At 51.5% G+C, this 18,758-nt stretch overlaps 1 protein-coding gene across 1 annotated transcript in view; it reads left to right on the top strand.

Annotated features, from left to right (window-relative positions):
* The window catches only part of DISP1 (dispatched RND transporter family member 1), a 117,769-nt gene extending 99,306 nt beyond the window's left edge, over positions 1 to 18,463 (top strand). Inside the window, exons 6-10 of the mRNA XM_054712963.1 lie at positions 1,465 to 1,588; positions 2,443 to 2,570; positions 2,907 to 3,004; positions 6,287 to 6,384; positions 14,885 to 18,463. Of these exons, the coding sequence (XP_054568938.1) occupies positions 1,465 to 1,588; positions 2,443 to 2,570; positions 2,907 to 3,004; positions 6,287 to 6,384; positions 14,885 to 18,448 (4,012 nt within the window). The 3' untranslated portion in view covers positions 18,449 to 18,463. The remainder of the gene's footprint in view (positions 1 to 1,464; positions 1,589 to 2,442; positions 2,571 to 2,906; positions 3,005 to 6,286; positions 6,385 to 14,884) is intronic.
* The last annotated feature ends 295 nt before the right edge of the window (positions 18,464 to 18,758 follow it).

Raw genomic sequence — 18,758 nt, 5'->3', positions numbered from 1 at the left:
CTGCAAATGCTCCCTTAAAGCATAATTGTTATATTTTAATTTCCTTATTAAAATGTAGTTGGAAGCAAATATCCCCACAAAGCCAGATCTGTGAAGCTGCGAGAGTAGGATGTAAACATCAACAATCTATTCTTGGAGACACATAGCAGCTATTTTTCAGAATGGAATTTACAGCCCCAGCTTTGTTTACACAGCCAGCATCTCGCATGATGCTGGAGAAGCCGTGCACAAATACATGAGTAAGAAGCCGGTTTCAGCCCTACCTGTTTGGCTCAGTGGATAGAGCATCGGCCTGTGGACTGAAGGGTCCCAGGTTCAATCCTGGTCAAGGGCACATGCCGGGGTTGTGGGCTCGATCCCCAGTAGGGGTCGTGCAGGAGGCAGCTGATCAATGATTCTCTCTCATCATTGGTGTTTCTATCTCTCTCTCCCTTCTCTCTTCCTCTCTGAAATCAATAAAAATATATTAAAAAAAAAAAGAAGAAGAAGAAGCCGGTTTCAGGTGAGCCAGAAATGGCCATCACAGCAGCCCAGTGAGCTGGCATTGATGAGAATTTGAGAGTAATTGTCCACAACTTAAACGTGTAATAAAACTTCAAGAAACTTGGAGTTGGCAAGACAGATTTTGCATTTTAGCAGAAGTTCAGTGTAGTTAGGTTCTGCTGAGCGCCAAGGTAATAAGGCGTGGCCCAGGTCTGGGGGGGGGGGGCACAGAAGTAGGTCTTTGGGTCAGAGCTGGTGAAGGAGGGCGTGGGAAGCATTGGGAAGCAGAGAGGGGTTTCCGAGGCGTGGTAAGAGACTAAAGCCAGGCGGTAGCGGTTGGAGAGTGGTTGTTCATCTAATCAGTCGGTAGCTATTGAGCACCTTTGAAAGGATACTGTTCTAGGCTCTGATACTGCACTAATAAATACATAAAGCAAAAAGCTGTGCCGCCTGGAGCTCACAGACCAGTGGGCATGTTCATTACAGTTTTAGCTGGAACGACAGTTACAGGTTCAGGGGATTCTTTGGTTCGGTTCGGCTGTTTTGAAGATGTACGCTCTAGGAATCTGTTTATGGGCTGAATTCTTCTTCCAGAACTTCCAGAGTAAAAGTCTGGAGAAAGGGGATAAACAGACACCCAGAGTTCTGGGAGAGAGGAGAGGAGTTTGGATCCTCTGCTAGAATACATCTTCCCACGGAGGAAGTGTGAATTTCAGATCCTCTTTCCCAGACACAGAGGTCGATAGACATGTTATTTGTCAGAAATAGACCGTGTTCTGACTCTCAGCCTGTGGCATGAGGACCGCTGCTGCGTCATCGCACGAGTGAGAGGACAGTGATCTTGTAATCTCCTACAATTACACAGAAATACTCACAACTCATCGGGGCTCTTCTGGACACATACCTGCACTAGGTCGGAGATAGCACAACTCTCCATTGCTTCTAAGAGGCCTTCTCGGCGCTTTCTCTCTGCCCCTGTAGTTACGCGGCCCTGCTTGCCGACTGGCCCGTGGTGGTCCTGGGCATGTGCACTGTGCTCATCGTGGTCTGTGCCTTGGTCGGAGTATTGGTGCCGGAGCTTCCTGACTTCTCTGACCCATTGCTGGTAAGGAGGGTTGGGCCGGGAGCGTTTATCTATTTTCTTTAGCCCAAAACCATCTTGAAAAAAAAAAAATAAGTATGTTAATACCAATTGCATTATGGTATATGGGATCCAATTTTTTAAAAACCTTCTCAAGCCATTGAGGGGTTTTTTAAAAACCTTCTCAAGCCTTTTCTGCCAATTAGAGGTGTCACTTCTCTGTTCTCAGATCCTTAAAGGTCAAGAAACATGCTCACCGTGAAATATCCGGGCATTGTGCTTCTTGGTCCCCATGTTTAATCTAAAGAGCAAGACATTGGAGAATCTCTTACTACAAAAGATTTTCATGAATTCTTTAAACTGGCTTCTCCCCCCTCCCCACCCCCACCCCCCAAAAAAGCTAAAGGAATTTCGGCATTGCTAAGCGATAGTAGGGTCTGTTTTTAAGTAAAATCTGCTTTGGGGCAGAATAATGAGGAAAATGTGAGCAAGTTTAATGATATCCTCTTTGTAAAACACTGTAACATGCACAATATAATTTAATTTGACCATAATACGTTATAACCTAAAAGTAGGCATTTACGAAATGCTTAGGTATGAATTTGAAAGAAAAGCTTTAGATAAGTTTTTTCCCCCTTCCCTGAGACATGTGACATACCAAAGAGTCAAAATGTTTTGCCACAGCAAATAGGTGATCATTATCAGGTTAAGTCATCTGTTTTAATGTTGGTCACCTCTGGGGTAGCTGTAAGGAACCTCTGTGTGTGTATTTTCAGTTAAAAGCTGTTCATCACCTTGACATTGCTTTTCCAAACTGCTTAACTACCCTCAGCCTGAAATGAAGTACACTAACAGGAATTTGTCACTTTTTGCCTTAGGGTTTTGAACCAAGAGGGACTACAATAGGCCAGAGACTGGTCACGTGGAATAACATGGTGAAAAATACAGGATACAAAGCAACCTTAGCCAATTATCCCTTTAAATATGCAGATGAGCAAGCCAAAAGGTAATCATTTATTAACGTTCAGACAAAACATTGCTTAGTGAATTCCACTTTTAAACATTGCCTGAGCAAAAAGATAAAATATGAAATGTGTGGCTCAAAATCATGTTTAAATTGTCATTGTCTAGTAAGGTTTCGTTGTATTGGGATAAAAAAGAGCATTTGGGGGCTTTTTTCTTTCAGAAGTGAGAAAATTAATGTTGGTTGCTTATATTAATTTCTTCCAACTTAATTTCAAGTGCTAAGTAGGCCATGACTTTGAGGATGTACTGTTACAGGCCCGTTGATGGGCCTTGAAATAGCTCGCACCTTATTGAAGATCCACTTGCTCTGTTTCAGCCATCGGGATGACAGATGGTCGGACGACCATTATGAGAGAGAAAAGAGAGAAGTTGACTGGAACTTCCACAAAGACAGCTTTTTCTGCGATGTTCCAAGTGAGTGGTGTTTGTGGGTGGTCACAGCGCTCAGCGGCTTCCTGGCCCTCTTGAGATTGAACACGATTAAAATCGGGACTGATAGACTGTGTGGCTGGTCGTAAAGGGATTTTAGCTTCGTTAACTTGTCAGTTACATCTCTAGGTCAGTCAGCCACTGCTCTGAATTTGTTTACCTGTAACGAAAATGAATATGGAAGAGATGATTGAGTTGTATCTGATTTTAAGGAGGATATAAATCTAGTAAAATTCTTGTGCTGGCCCCAAATTTCAACTCACCTTTTTGTTTTGTTTTGTTTTGTTTTGTTAATCCTCACCCGAGGTTATTTTTTCCATTGATTTTTTTTTTCCCCAGAGAGAATGGAAAGGAGTGGGAGAGAGAGAGAGAAACATCCATGTAAGAGAGACACATCGATTGGTTGATTGGTTGCTTCCCGCACAAGCCCCAATCTGGGCCAGGGGTTGAGCCTGCAACCAACGTACATGCCCTTGACCAGAATTGAACCCGAGACCCTTCAGTCCTCGGGCCGATGCTCCCACCACAGAGCCAAACTGTCTAGGGCTCATGTCACTTGCTAAAATTCCTCGTACTATTTAAAAAATAGTACACATTTTGGGATTGAACCCTGAAATAATCTGTCTGACCAAAAATGTAGTTTTAAAATTTTGATTCCTTCAAAATGTTTTCTGTGTGCCTGCCTTGTCCTTAGGCATTAGAGACCGAGAGATGAGCAAAGTCAAGCCCAGAAGCCCAAAGCTTGAGTGCCACAGGGACCTGGGTCATGCTGTGAGTGAGTGACGCTAGCCTAGCGGGAGAGAGACAGCAAGAAGCGATGGGCGTGGGGAGCTGGAGAGCTCCTCTGGGAAGAAAGCAATTGCTACTTTGCAGCAGAAATGAGAGCCCAGATATTATTGTAAGAACTTCCCCGAGGCCAGGAAGCCAGATTTATGTTGGCAGCAAACTTGCTGAAAATCTTCCGTCGCCTAGAGTTGGCCTAGCCCCTCTGCAGCTGCCGCGGAGGGATGGGTACCGGCCAGGGCAGCGGTCGCCAACCTTTTGGACCTCAGGGACCACGGGTTGGCGACTGCTGGGCTAGAGGAAATGCATGCGAGTGTGGCAGTCACCGATCAGCCTAGAGGAGGAGTGAGGTACTGGAGAACTGGTTTCTGTCAGTGAGCATTAGCATTAAGCTCTTTTGAGTTTAGCCTTTTTGGTTGTTGAAAATCTCTTAAAATGTGTAGCTTCCTGTAGATCAGATCACAGAGGACTTGATCTGCTCTCGGATGTTTCTAGATCTTGCCAAGCCCCTGGGTCTTTGTTTTGGATACTGTTTCCCTACATAGTCATAGCGAGATAGAAAGGAGATTAGGGAGTATTTTATACTGATCTTAGGAAGCAATGCAAGTTTCTTTTCTCCTATTAGAAAAGTTGGTTTCTGGTTAGTTGCATGTTCAGCTAGCTTGTCTCTCTCAAAGTGTTGCTAGATATTGCTTAACCAGCATCTCTCTTAACCAGGAAGCACATTAGCAAATTCACGAGATACAGTCTCGTTTATATTTCTGTAGTCAGCACTAAATATTTGTCCCTTGAGCAGTAGGTCCCTCCCTGATAAAGTCCTCTCTGACTACTCGAATGAACTGTTCCACAAAGCTTATTTTGATCTGCAAAACCAATCAACATAAGATAACAGCCATTTGATGAAGACAAGAGTTTGCTAAAGAAAACTTCATAATCGTGAACAAAGTTTATGTAATAAAGCTTTATTCATTCATTTGCAAGTTGAGTTTCTTTGTTAGCACAGTTAGGCATTTTAGATCATGTGAAACTCATTAGCTTTGTTTTCCTTGGTTTGGATTTTTTGTCACGGCCAGGGAAGCAGAAAGAGGACTTATCGAGCACCCCTTTTCCGTCTCATTTAGTCCCCACGGCTGTTTGAGATGGTGTTGCTGTCTCCATCTAACCAGTGAGGAGCCGAGGTGCAGAGAAGCAGTTGGTTGCCCAAGATCACCTGCTAGGTCTAACGCCAAAGACCACGCCCTTTCCAGAATATCACACAGCCTCCCTTACTGAGAAATATATTTTGTTAACGTAAAAAAAACCATTGAAACCTGTAAAGAATTTTTGTGAGTTTATTTGAGCCAAACTGTCGACATATGCCCGGAAGCAGAACCTCAACAAATTGAGATAATGCTCCGGAGAATGGCGGGTTACACCTGTATTTATACATTGCAATCAAAGGAGGGACATAGGTGGGTTACATGAAATCCATTGGTGATAGATCAAGGAGGTGGGATAAAGCAAAGTGGAGGAAACCCTGGGATTGGATAAAAAGTAAAATGATGGACACATACTTAGGTGGGTGCAGGGACAATTAACATGATAATGAAGGAATTTGTGGCATTTGTCCTGGCGCCCACCACATTTGGTTGTGCCCCAGGGGCTCCAAAAAAAGGGAAGTTACAAGTTACCCAGACATTTCAAGGGTATGTTATCATAGATGCAAAAAGACAGACAGGCTCAGTTAAGGTAAAGGTTGACCTTGTAGGTAAAGATACTGGCCTAGGATGTAACTGCCCACCATAACTGCATTTAGTTAAGGTTTCATTTCAGACCATCCTTTGTGGTTACTTTAGGTCTCTGAGTTTGCAAGACCGCCATGCAGGCCTCCCCTGAGCTCGTCAGGTCAGCATGTGGCCCCTTTCGTCCACAATTTTATATGAAGATGATTTTCCGCACAGTTTCTCTACTCTGGTGAGCTCAGCCAGGACGTGGAGGGGTCTGTGGTCCTGGCCAGCAGTCTGTACTTAGTGGACTGTTTTTAGTGCCTTTAATGGATCACCTGCCTTGCCTCCTCTCTAGTTAGCTGCCAGAGAGCATCCTTACCATCCACCCTCAACAGTCCCTCGTGCGTCATTCTCGGATGTGATATGCCATCGTGGTGACGTGTGGTGGGGTTAAAAGGGAGGCGTTCAGTTAACTGCCTGCTGAACGTTCGTATGGATGGCTCTTCCTCATTGAGTCTGACCCGGACTTCATTTGTCATGTGACTCTGGTTTTTCAGGTGCAGAGAGTACAGTAGACAAAGGCCTTGAGCGAAGACAATGTCATAGAGTTGCTTTTTTTTTTTTAACATTTTCTCCTGGAATTTGTTGAAGGGAGGGCTCCCCTGCCGGTAATGAATTGTCCATGTGGCTTCCCAGTTTGAATCGCTTCTGAATGCCCAGTCTTATGAATCCATGAATAATTTATAGCCCTGTTTCTTTTCTTGTTTCATATCCACAGGTGACCGCTATTCCCGAGTAGTGTTTACTTCAGCCGGCGGAGAGACGTTATGGAACTTACCAGCAATTAAATCGATGTGCAATGTAGATAATTCAAGGGTATGTAAAGGGAAACTGAAATAGGTTTGGCACCCATGAGGCGATGTTTTTGAAACTCCTCTTACTGCCGAGCCCTGTCTGATCGGATGGGAGTCCTTGCCGGCTCACCTGCTGAGGAGTAAACAGAGTCAGGCTGATTGGCAGTCTCTTAGATCCCAGGATCAAAGTGTCTCTGTCCCCACCCTCCCACGCTGTCTACCCTAATAAAGGACTTTTTTCTTTCGCTCTCCTGTTCTTTGTCCTTGACAGTCTTTTGTATTCTTTCACAGCAGCTCTCCTTTCAGGATCATACATAGTTAAGACTCTTTTCCTTCTTTTGTCATATTTCCTCTCCTAATCTGCTTTCATTGTTCACCACGCTTCCCCCTGAGGCAACTGTCAGCACCTTAATCATACAGCCGAATGCTGCCTGCCTAGCAATCGGGGGCCATTTCCCTGTGGCCTCAAAGGAAAATGTAGGGCACAGGCTGGGGAAAGGGACCTCCAAGGCTAGAAAGCGGGATCTGTGCAAATGGCCAGAGTAACCTCCACACACTGTGCTCTTGAGAAGGCAGAGGATGCCGGCAGACAGCACTTCCTGTCCTGGAGCCCTAAAGCTGTCAGGCCAGAGCGTGCCAAGGCCGCCCCTGGGCCTGGGAGAGCTGTCAGTTTCACGAGTTCAGAGGCAGTTTCTCCAGGTAGAAACTGCTGTCTGATGTCACTCCTGGGCCTGTCCAAGCACAGTGACCAGGCAGGAAGGAACTCATTGCATTCTTAGCGTCACGTCCCCCTAAGGTGCCGCTGGAAATGGAAGCGCATGCAATGCTAAGAGCTAGCCTGGCCATCGGGGCAATGGCCTGTTCTGACAACAGCGTTCCTTAATGGGGTACGAGGAGAAAGGACGCTGAGGTCCCCCAGACCAGCAGTCTCATTGTGAGAACGGACGTGGCTGTTCAGGTTAGCTAGTTGGCCCCAGATCTCCTGACTCTCTTCCTCCTGAGAGGCGTTGATACCTTTTGAAAGGAACTTCCCCGTGGGCTGAGCTATCAGGATTTGCTGCAAGTGCCATCTTGTCTCTGTCCAGCTCCAAACAGACCGGAGGCGCAGACCATCAGTAAACAGACAGCGGTTCCCTCCCAGCGGTCGGTTTTCGTCGGCCGCATTTTCTTCTTCCCCACAGCGATCAGTTCGTTATTTGGAAGCTGTGAAGGTATTTCTCCTTGTCACGGGCTCCACCTTCCTCTGTGGACAGTGAGGCCTGGAGGAGGAGATGGTAGAGTATCTGCGATGAGTAGACTGCATGCCCCGTCCTTTACCTTACTCACGAGGCTGGTGACCTTGGAACTTATAGCCGGTACAAGCTGGTTACTGGATGTTCACACCTTGCGTGAGAACAGCTCCTTCCCGTCCATACCTCCTAGTTCTCCTTATCCCACCTTCACAGTTGATCTTTAGATCTTCCTCCCCCGAAGGCGCTGTAGTGACTGAATTCACGCTGTTGATTAATAGCTGATGTTTCTTGAGTGCTGCTGATGTCTGCCAGGACGTGTCCCAAACACCTAAGGAATTATTTCATTATTCATTGAGTTATTATTCATCTGCACCATAGTGTTATGACTTAAGTACTATTAGTGCCCATTTTATTTATTTTTTAAATATTTTTTATTGGTTTCAGAGAGAGGAGGGGAGAGAGAGAAACGTCAATGATGAGAAACATCAATCGGCTGCCTCCTGCACACCCCCTACTGGAGATCAAGCCCGCAACCTAAGCATCGGCCCATGAACATGACCTCCTGGTTCATGGGTCAGTGCTCAACCACTGAGCCCCACGGGCTGGACTTACTGCCCATTTTATAGATGAGGAAAGTTCGCACAGGAGGGAAGTGGCAAATGGAGGATTTGAGCCCGGCCAGGTCTCCAGCCTGTGCCTCATGCTCCCAAAATGCAGGAAATACCCCATTTTTGTTCAGTTTTACTATAGACGCCATTTCCCACTCAAACGAACCTCAGAGAGGCACCATGGCCTGGAATAAGTGTCACTGTTAGAGCTAGCAGCTTATTCCGTGATGCCTTCAAAGACTCAAAAGCCAGAATGCTGAGGCACCAGAGCTTTCCTGAGTGGGAGCAGTACAATTTCACATATAACCCGTCTTCAGACAGAGCAGATGGATAAATCAGCATCCATCGGTGGCTAACCAAAAGGCATTCAGAACGGACATGATAAAAAAAAGTGGAATGAATGACACGAAGGGAAAGTAACGGGAGGAAGATTTGACATGAGGGTGAGATTTGACATGAAAGAACACATACCCCGTAATCCTGTACACTTCCTGGCCGGGAGCAGCAGGCTTGTCTGTACCCTCCCTGACAGCCGCCGCCAAAAGCAATTCACAGTCCGGGGAAAGCCGTAGAAATAGGGTAACCAGTTTGCTTCTAGAGGATGCCCTGCACCCCCTGATAGTAAGGCAGGCGAGGACCGCCCCTCGATCCTCACAGCCTCCATCAAAAAGCAGGGTGTGTGCAAGGTTCTGACCCTGCTCACAGAGGCACAGTATGGACCCTTAGCTGGTTGATAGACCCCATCTCAGCAGGTTGGAGGCAGGCACACGTTATAGTAGAAGCATTTCTACAAGAGGTGAATGCGAGGAAATCTAAGTATGTGGCCTTGTAGTGGTTTCAGTACACTTGCAGAATGCAGACTATAAAGGGATGGTGCACTCTGCTTCTTGGAGTGTTTTTCTCCCCTGGGCTCCGAATAAGGATTGGATAGCTGTGCGGTCAGATTGGTAATCCGTAGCAAGGACACCCTAAGCCAGTGATGGCGAACCTATGACACGCGTGTCAGCACTGACACGCGTAGCCATTTCTGATGACACGCGGCCGCTGAGGCGGCCACATGCCGAGGATGAAACATTTGCTGCTCCTGAGGATGAAACATTTGCGAAATCATGTTTTTTCCTCAAAGTGACACACTACCCGAGTTATGCTCAGTTTTTTGGCGAAGTTTGACACACCAAGCTCAAAAGGTTGCCCATCACTGCCCTAAGCATTGTGGTCCACTTGTGAAACGTGCGGAACACGCCCAAGACACGCATCTCAGTGAGTGGCCCAGCCAGTGACAGACCCACACCAGCACGATTCACGGGGGTCCCCAAATTCTGCCTCAGAGGGCATGCTTGTCATTTTAACTTGTTAAATTAAATGCTATTTTTGCCAATGGCTAGTGCCTTTGTATTCTAGCCTCTAACTAACTCTTCCATGAACCCAGAACCGGAAACCTTTCCCGTAGGGATAAGACATTCAGTGGCATCTTACCTCTTGGTTAGCAGGTCAGATTTCAGATTATTTCAGATTGTTGCTGTGCCTTTTTTAGTCTCCCAGCTCTGGACCCTTTTCGGGCTTTTATTTGTTGCCGTGGTTTGAGCAAACTGTGTCCCGAGGCTACCTGGCCATCTCCCTCCGCCCTCTCCCCCCAAATGCTAGTATTGTACTTAAGCACTTGATTATATTAACAATATCACGTTGAATGGGTCACACATCAAATGACACAGAGCAGAAGAGCTTAACGGTCGGTAGGTCGACCCTAGAAAACATCTGGTCCTCAGTGTCATATCCAGGGGGACCGGATGCTTCCGTTGTCGCCTGCCTGTGCTGACAGCACACTGAGTTCAACCCCAGCGTTCGTTCCCATGACAAGCCCCAGACACACGGAGTCCAGACAGCCCTGCCCCCCCCTCCCGTTCCCAAGCTGTCAGCTCCCTCCGGACAGTCTGTTCCTTAGCCTTTCGCAGGAGCCTCAGTTGACGCCCCATCTTCTCCGTTCCTTTCCTGCCCTTTGACCTCGGGGCCCACTGGCAGTTGGTCGTTGGTGCCGGGAGCGTGCTTCTCTGTGTTGTCTCTGCCGGAAACCCTGTCCCTGCCTCTCAGTCTCTGCACATCGTCGGAGTCGGGACTCTGGGCGATCAGCTGGTAGAAGGGATTTGAAATTCGGTGCCTACGACCCCCTTTTCCAGGGCAACTTCCGTGGACAGCTAGGCCCTCGCCAGTGCTTATTCTAAGGAAGGCCGCGGCGCCCCCGCCTTTTCTTTTCTCTCGGGTCCCTGCAGTTGTTCAGTCACAGGCCCGGGGTCACGTGGGGAGGAGCGGCCAGCAGTTACTAGAACCTGGGATTAGGGGCTGACTTGCTTCCCTTTAGCTTTTTCTCAGCCTCTTAAAATAGCTCCAACTCAGCCGCTAGTTTTGCAAGTGAAGGTATTATTTAAAACTCTGCTGCCGCCTCCTTTTTCTCTCGTCTTCCTTTACCCGCTATTTTAAGCCAGCCCCACCCTGCTGCTGTCTAACCAGGGACTGTGCAGGGACACGTTGCAGCCACATAAGCAGCATGGCTTTCGACAGCAGCCAATTTGCGAATGCCTCCAACTAAGAGTTACGGTGCTCACGAGTTACAAGAAATCGCTCTCACTCACCCCGTTCCTGTTTTTATAAATGTCAAGGATTGTGAAATCATCCGTATGAACTCTTTTCCCCAAAATATGGCAGAAATCTATGTCTTCTGCATGAAGACATACCTGCTTGCCAAGCCCCACAGGGTAATATACACTGAGTAGACAGATTATTATGATCTCTGAACGTATAATAATCTGGCCACTCAGTGTATATCCTATATAATAAAAGGCTAATATGCAAATTGTCCCCTCGACCAGGAGTTCGACCAGCAGGCAGGCCAGCTAACTGCCCATGTCCCCTCCCCCTGGCCAGGCTGGCCAGACCCCACCCATGCACGAATTCATGCACTGGTCCTCTAACATATACATATATATATATATATATATATATATATATATATATATATGTCTGAGTGGCTAGATTATTATGCATTCAGAGATCATAATAATCTGGCCACTCAGTGTATAACCGAGTGTTACCTGGCTGAATCGCACCACCAAGTTAGGGCCGCTGTCCACACACAGACTCGCCCTTGCATCCCTTCTGCAGGTTTCACACAGACCCTTGCACATAACACGGTGGTCCTTCTCACACCGAGTTAGAATTACTGGTTTCTGGTCTGATTTCCCTGTCGCTCGTGAGCCACTTGAGGGCAAGGACCACTGTGCCGTATTCATCTGGTATAGGTGTCAGGAACATTTTTTTTCTTTTGAACGGAGGGCGGATGGGACCATACGGCCTCACTCCTGACCGTAGGCAGTTCCCTGTACTCCATTCCTTTAGGCTCAGGGCCTCAGGCACCAGCTTCCAGCCCCGGGTGAGTGCACGTCACGATGTCTCAGCGCTGTCCTTATTCCTGACCCTGCACGCGCCCTCGAAACTGGTGTTGCAAGGTGGTCCATCCGCCAGCACCGCCTTGGAACCGGGATCGCCTCTCCGGAGGCTGCTGGCGTTTATTTTTGATAGTGGCCGTCCAAGTAGTGTTCATCTGGTCCAGCATTTTCACCTTGGATCAGATACCCTCGTGGAAAACAACAACCCTGCTATTATTTGTGAAGGTTATTCAAGGACAGGATTCTGTGTTCGCTTTCCCAGCTTCAGCTGGCAACCTGCTTCCTTTATCTTTCCGTTCGGTCACTTCATCCGCTACAGACAGGTTCCTTCTAGCAGATCCTGGGTTTCCTAATGGGTGCGATTTGTCTTCCTCCGGTGGAAGCGGTCAGACATTGGGGCTGCTTTGCCTCTCAGCTCCCCAGGCCGAGTGCAGCAGCTGCGGGTTCTCTCTGTGGGGAGGGAACTGGTATCTTCCACGACGCCCGGAGGGTGCTCTCCCGGAGTCCCCTGGTGTCCGCTAGGCAGCTGCTTCCCCTGACAGCCCATGTGACTGTCTTCCCCTGGAAGCAGCTAAATATGAATTATCCTATTTGGTGAAATGTCAAGTAATTATCGCTCTTTGGAAGTGAGATTAAAAATGAGGGCTCCGTTAAATTAAACATTAATTTAGTACGCTTGAATGATAGCCTTTTTGGCTCTTTTTTTTTTTTAACCCCAACAGATTATCTTTATTTTATTTTTTTATATATTTTTATTGATTTCAGAGAAAAAGGGAGAGGGAGAGAGAGATAGAAACATCAATGATGAGAGAGAATCATTGATTGGTTGCCTCCCGCATGCCCCTACTGGGTATCGAGCTCGCAACCCAGGCATGTGCCCTTGACCAGAATTGAACCTGGGACCCTTTAGTCCACAGGCCGACGCTCTATCCATTGAGCCAACCCAGCTAGGGCCAGAGTATCCTTAAAAACAACAACTTCTTCTTATGGAAATTTTCAAACCAATGCAGAAGTAGAATAACAGAAGAATTCCTCCCAACTTCAGCAGTTCCCAGTACATGGCCAATTTATTTTATCTTAGTCCCAATAAAGTACAGTTGACCTTGAACGGCATGGGGGTTTGGGGTGCCAACCCTCTGTGCTATCAAAAATCCACATAAAACTTTTGACTCCCCAAAAGCTTAACTGCGTATCTTGACAGCTTAGGTTCTGAGTGACTTGGTTCTTTGGTAAGCTTCAGTTCCAAAGAGGTGATTTGTACCAACATGTCCTTCACTTGGAGAAGGTATTTCATGCGTGATTGGTAAAGCCCACTTGAATAAAGATCAAGATGGGTTTAATAAAAAATATTTGCACCCTTTTTTTTTTTAAATATGTTTTTATTGATTTCCGAGAGGGAGAGAGAGAGAAACATCCATGATGAGAGAGAATCATTGATGGGCTGTCTCCTGCACGCCCCCTACTGGGGATCGAGCCTGTAAGCGGGGCATTTGCCCTGACCAGGAATCGAACCGTGATCTCCTGGTTCCTAGGTCGACCCTTAATCACTGAGCCACGCCGGCCTGCCGGGCGCTCACACCCTTCTTGAACTTCGGCGTTTCCTCCCTGGAACAGCCTTTGGCAAGTGAGACTCGGGGCCGTGAGAAGTGGGTCGTCTCTCTCGCTCTGGTGCTTCGGAGAGGAGTCTGCTCGGGCTCCCGGGAGGGGCTGTTTCCTGTTCTCCCTCGGGGGAGGAGGAGCCACGCGTGGCCTTTCCAGGCTTCGGAGACCGTGGACGGGCGCGGGCCTCCGCGTGAATCGGCAGTGCCAGGCTTGGCGCTGGGACAACTTTCCCGTTTTCTGTAACCAGAACAGCCGTCAGCAGAAAAGCCTCCTCCGGGAAGCGTGGCCTAGAGGAAGTGCCGTCCGCGGAACCTGGGTCGCCACCCCTGTACCACCAGGCAGCAGGGCCCTGTGTGCGAGAGAGGACATTCTCCCCGGGGTTCAGCGTAAACGTTCAAGGATGCGGAGGAAATCCTTAAACTCTCTCTTATTTACGGTATTAACTGTACATGTTCATTCAAAATCAGATCTATCCCAGGGCAAACGTAGGTTCACAGTTGTGAGTATGCAGAACACAAGAGTTTATATTCCTGTATGATTGATTGCTGTGTTATTTCTTGGTACAACTATATTTAAACCTACTTTTGCCCACCCCTGTGAGTGTATATATTTCAGGAAACAGTTTCACTCCAGGGCTTTCATGCATCTTTGTCATCAGCGTTTCTGATATCAACAGTCGCTTTTTTAAAAAATTGTTTTAAAGAGATTTTTTATTGATTTTTTTAGAGAAAGAGGGAGAGGGAGAGAAACATCGATGAGCACAAACCATGGTTGGCTGCCTCCTGCACGCCCCCTCCCAGCTCCCTGCCAGCTGGGGGGATGTGTCCCGACCTGGAGTTGAGCCTTTAGGTGCACAGGGCGAGGCCCAGCCAGCTGAGCCACCCCAGCCACTTGCTTCCTGATTCACTGACAGTTTCTAGGGGATGGCATGTTGCTTCCAGCCAGGTTGATTGAGCCAATATACCTTCATCACCCAACATTTCACACTGATAACCAGAAATCTGGGGCAAAGCCACAGATTTGTGTCATGAATCAGTTGGACCGTTGTCCTCTTAACTGATCCGGTAGGTGTGCATGCAGAACTCTCTCAGCCTTTCCACCTTATTGCTTTTTAGAGGGACTTTGAAAAGGCTTGTTTACCGAAGAGGTGTTAATTTCCTCCCCTTTCTGAGACCACACCAGCCTGGTTGAAGTTGTTTCACACTTGCCTGTCATCCCCAACCAGAGAAAGGAGCCTAGCGAGGACTTGGCCACAGCAGGGCTCTGGGGGGAAGTCACACTCGGCATTCACACCGGGGATGGCTGTTTACCTTCTGTAACTCCCTGGCCCTCGAGGCCACCTTAACCCAGACCTTTGAGCAACCCGTCCTATTTATTTATTTTAAATATGTCTTTATTGATTTCAGAGAGGAAGGGAGAGAGAGAGAGAGAGAAATATCAACAATGAGAGAGAATCATGGATCAGATGCCTCCTGCACGCCCCACACTGGGAACCGAGCCCGCAACCCGGGCCTGTGCCCTGACCGGGAATCGAGCCGTGACCTCCTGGTTCATAGGTCGATGCTCAACCTCTGAGCCATGCTGCCCCGGTGAGCGACCCTGTTTTTAAACGCCAGTCCTCCGTGTGTCTGTCTCTGCAGATCAGGGCGCACCCCCAGTTCAGCGACCTCTGCCAGAGGACCACGGCCGCCTCCTGCTGCCCCAGCTGGACGCTGGGCAACTACATCGCCATCCTGAACAACCGGTCGTCCTGTCAGAAGATCGTGGAGCGGGACGTGACCCACACGCTGAAGCTGCTCCGCGCCTGCGCCAAGCACTACCAGAACGGCACGCTGGAGCCCGACTGCTGGGACGCGGCGGCCCGGCGGAAGGACCAGCTCAAGTGCGCCCACGTGCCGCGCAAGTGCACCAAGTACAACGCCGTCTACCAGATCCTGCACTACCTGGTGGACAAGGACTTCATGGCCCCCAGGGCGGCCGACCACCCCGCGCCCGCCCTCAAGTACAGCATGCTCTTCTCGCCCACCGAGAAGGGCGAGAGCATGATGCGCATCTACCTGGACAACTTCGAGCACTGGAACGCGTCCGACGGCGTCACCACCGTCACCGGCATCGAGTTCGGGATCAAGCACAGCCTGTTCCAGGACTACCTGCTGATGGACACCGTGTACCCCGCCATCGCCATCGCCATCGTCCTGCTCGTCATGTGCGTCTACACCCGGTCCGTGTTCATCACGCTCATGACCATGTTCGCCATCATCAGCTCCCTGATCGTCTCCTACTTCCTCTACCGCGTGGTGTTCAACTTCGAGTTCTTCCCCTTCATGAACCTCACGGCGCTCATCATCCTGGTGGGGGTCGGGGCCGACGACGCCTTCGTCCTGTGCGACGTCTGGAACCACACCAAGTTCGACCGGCCCCAGGCCGACACCGCCGAGACGGTGGGCGTCACCCTGCAGCACGCCGCCCTCTCCATGTTCGTCACCAGCTTCACCACGGCCGCCGCCTTCTACGCCAACTACGTGAGCAACATCACGGCCATCCGCTGCTTCGGGGTGTACGCGGGCACCGCCATCCTGGTCAATTACCTGCTGATGGTCACGTGGCTGCCCGCCGTGGTCGTGCTGCACGAGCGGTACCTCCTCAACATGTTCCCCTGCTTCCGGAAGCCCCAGCCGCAGGCGTACCCCCACAAGAGCTGCTGGGCGGCGGCGTGCCGGGCGGGCCACAGGGCGCTGTTTGCCGTCTCCGAGGCGTCGCGCATCTTCTTCGAGAAGGTCTTGCCCTGCATCGTCATCAAGTTCCGCTACCTCTGGCTCTTCTGGTTCCTCGCCCTGACCGTGGGGGGCGCCTACATCGTGTGCGTGAACCCCAAGATGAAGCTGCCCTCCTTGGAGCTGGCCGAGTTCCAGGTGTTCCGGTCGTCGCACCCTTTCGAGCGCTACGACGCCGAGTACAAGAAGCTCTTCATGTTCGAGCGCGTCCACCACGGCGAGGAGCTGCACATGCCCATCACGGTGATCTGGGGGGTGTCCCCCGAGGACAACGGCAACCCGCTGAACCCCAAGAGCAAAGGCAAGCTGACCCTGGACAGCAGCTTCAACATCGCCAGCCCCGCGTCCCAGGTCTGGATCCTGCACTTCTGCCAAAAGCTGCGGAACCAGACGTTCTTCTACCAGACGGACGAGCAGGACTTCACCAGCTGCTTCATCGAGACCTTCAAGCGCTGGATGGAGAACCAGGACTGCGACGAGCCGGCCCTGTACCCCTGCTGCAGCCGCTGGAGCTTCCCCTACAAGCAGGAGGTCTTCGAGCTGTGCATCAAGCGGGCCATCATGGAGCTGGAGCGCAGCACGGGGTACCACCTGGACAGCAAGACCCCGGGGCCCCGCTTCGACATCAACGACACCATCCGGGCGGTGGTCCTGGAGTTCCCGAGCACCTACCTCTTCACGCTGGCCTACGAGAAGATGCACCAGTTCTACGGGGAGGTGGACGCGTGGATCTCCCGCGAGCTGAGCTCGGCCCCCGAGGGCCTGGGCAACGGCTGGTTCGTCAGCAACCTGGAGTTCTACGACCTGCAGGACAGCCTCTCGGACGGCACCCTGGTCGCCATGGGGCTGTCCGTGGCCGTGGCCTTCAGCGTGATGCTGCTCACCACCTGGAACGTGATCATCAGCCTCTACGCCATCGTGTCCATCGCCGGCACCATATCTGTGACGGTCGGCTCCCTCGTCCTGCTGGGCTGGGAGCTGAACGTGTTGGAGTCCGTCACCATCTCGGTGGCGGTGGGCCTGTCGGTGGACTTCGCCGTCCACTACGGGGTGGCCTACCGCCTGGCCCCGGACGCCGACCGGGAGGGGAAGGTGGTCTTCTCCCTGAGCCGCATGGGCTCCGCCATCGCCATGGCCGCCCTCACCACCTTCGTGGCCGGGGCCATGATGATGCCGTCCACCGTCCTGGCCTACACCCAGCTGGGCACCTTCATGATGCTCATCATGTGCGTCAGCTGGGCCTTCGCCACCTTCTTCTTCCAGTGCCTGTGCCGCTGCCTCGGGCCGCAGGGCGCCTGCGGGCAGATCCCGCTGCCCGGGAAGCTGCAGTGCGGCGCCTTCTCCCGCCGCCTGCCCGCCAGGCCGCCGGACAAGGGACCGAGCAAAGCGCACGGCGCGAGCGCCTACCAGGTGGGTCCGCGGGGCCCGAAGTCCGGCGCTGAGCACGAGTTCTACGAGTTGGAGCCTCTGGCGTCCCCCAGCCGCCCCGCCTCTGAGAAGGCCGCTTACGAAGAGACCCACGTCTGCCCCGAGTTTCTCGGCGGCCCGGCCAAGGGTGCGGGGCGGCCCGTGCCCGCAGCGTACCCCGGCGAGCTGGGCCAGAGCGCCGGGAGCGAGCCAGGCTCTGCCTTGTTGCAGCCGGCGCTGGACCAGCGCGCCGTGCGCCACTTCCTCTCTCTGGGTCAGAGCTGCAGCTGCCCCAATGCCTACAGACGTTTGCAGTACGGGCCACCCTCCTGCCAGCAGATGGGCGACTGCCCGTGCCACCCGTGTGCCCGCGCTGCCGGCGGCTTCGTGCACGTGCAGAACGGCGTGGCTCCTGTGCCCGGGCCGCACCCCGTCCCGCACGCCCACCACTGCCCCTGCCTGCAGGCCAGAGCGCACCCCCCCGCAGTGCCGGGTCCCGTGCCGCCGAGCTGCTTCCTCCACCCGCAGCACCCGCAGGCCCAGGACGCGGCGGGCAGGGGCGGCGGGCACGGCCCGCAGGGCCTCGAGGAGCCGGCAGCGCTGGTCCGCAGGAGCGCGGGGTCCTCGCGGAAAGCAGGTGACCCTGAGGAGAGCCAAAGGGGGCCCGGTGCACACGGGGACCCGGGGACCGCGGTGGGCGGGGCGGGGGCCGCGGACCAGGACGCCGGGGCCGCGGGGCAGCCCGACCGGGCGGAGAGGGGCGCCCAGCCCTGCCCGTCACAGACCGGCGGCCCCGTGAACTCGGAACGTTTACACCCGAACGAACCGAAATTCCTGTTGAACCATTTCGTGGGGGAGGCCGGTCGCGGGGCCTGCCCGAACCGCCCCCAGGGCTGCGGCAGGACGGCGCGGGCGCGGTGCGGGTCCGCGCACTGCCGGGCGCCCGCCTTCGAGGCCGCCGTGCCCGCTGTCTCAGCACACGCGGAACTTTCTGGCGAAAGTCTGTTAATAAAAACACTTTAATAAATGCAGTATTAAACCCTGAGTTCCGAACGGCGCCTCGATTGTTCCTTTGAAGGGGAAACGGAGCCCACATGTGCAGGAAGGAGGTCTCACTTTGTTAAAGGCCCCGGGAGACTGGGTATTCCGTGTGAACGGCCGGACCCATATCTGAGACGTGGTGGAGGATCTGGTTTATGTTTTCAAAAAACCCAGTTGTTTTACATCTAAATCCGGTTTGAAAAATAAGGGTCTCCCCTAGCAGTGAGCCAGAGCGGAGTGTGAGTTACCTAGAAGTTTCCGTTCTCCGGGAACCCCGTTTGCCTGGTGGCCT

The sequence above is a fragment of the Eptesicus fuscus genome, chromosome 24, assembly GCF_027574615.1.
Source record: "Eptesicus fuscus isolate TK198812 chromosome 24, DD_ASM_mEF_20220401, whole genome shotgun sequence".
NCBI classification, from domain to species: domain Eukaryota; kingdom Metazoa; phylum Chordata; class Mammalia; order Chiroptera; family Vespertilionidae; genus Eptesicus; species Eptesicus fuscus.
The sequence above is the reverse complement of the archived record's forward strand: the minus strand, read 5'-3'. Positions and strand labels throughout refer to the sequence as shown.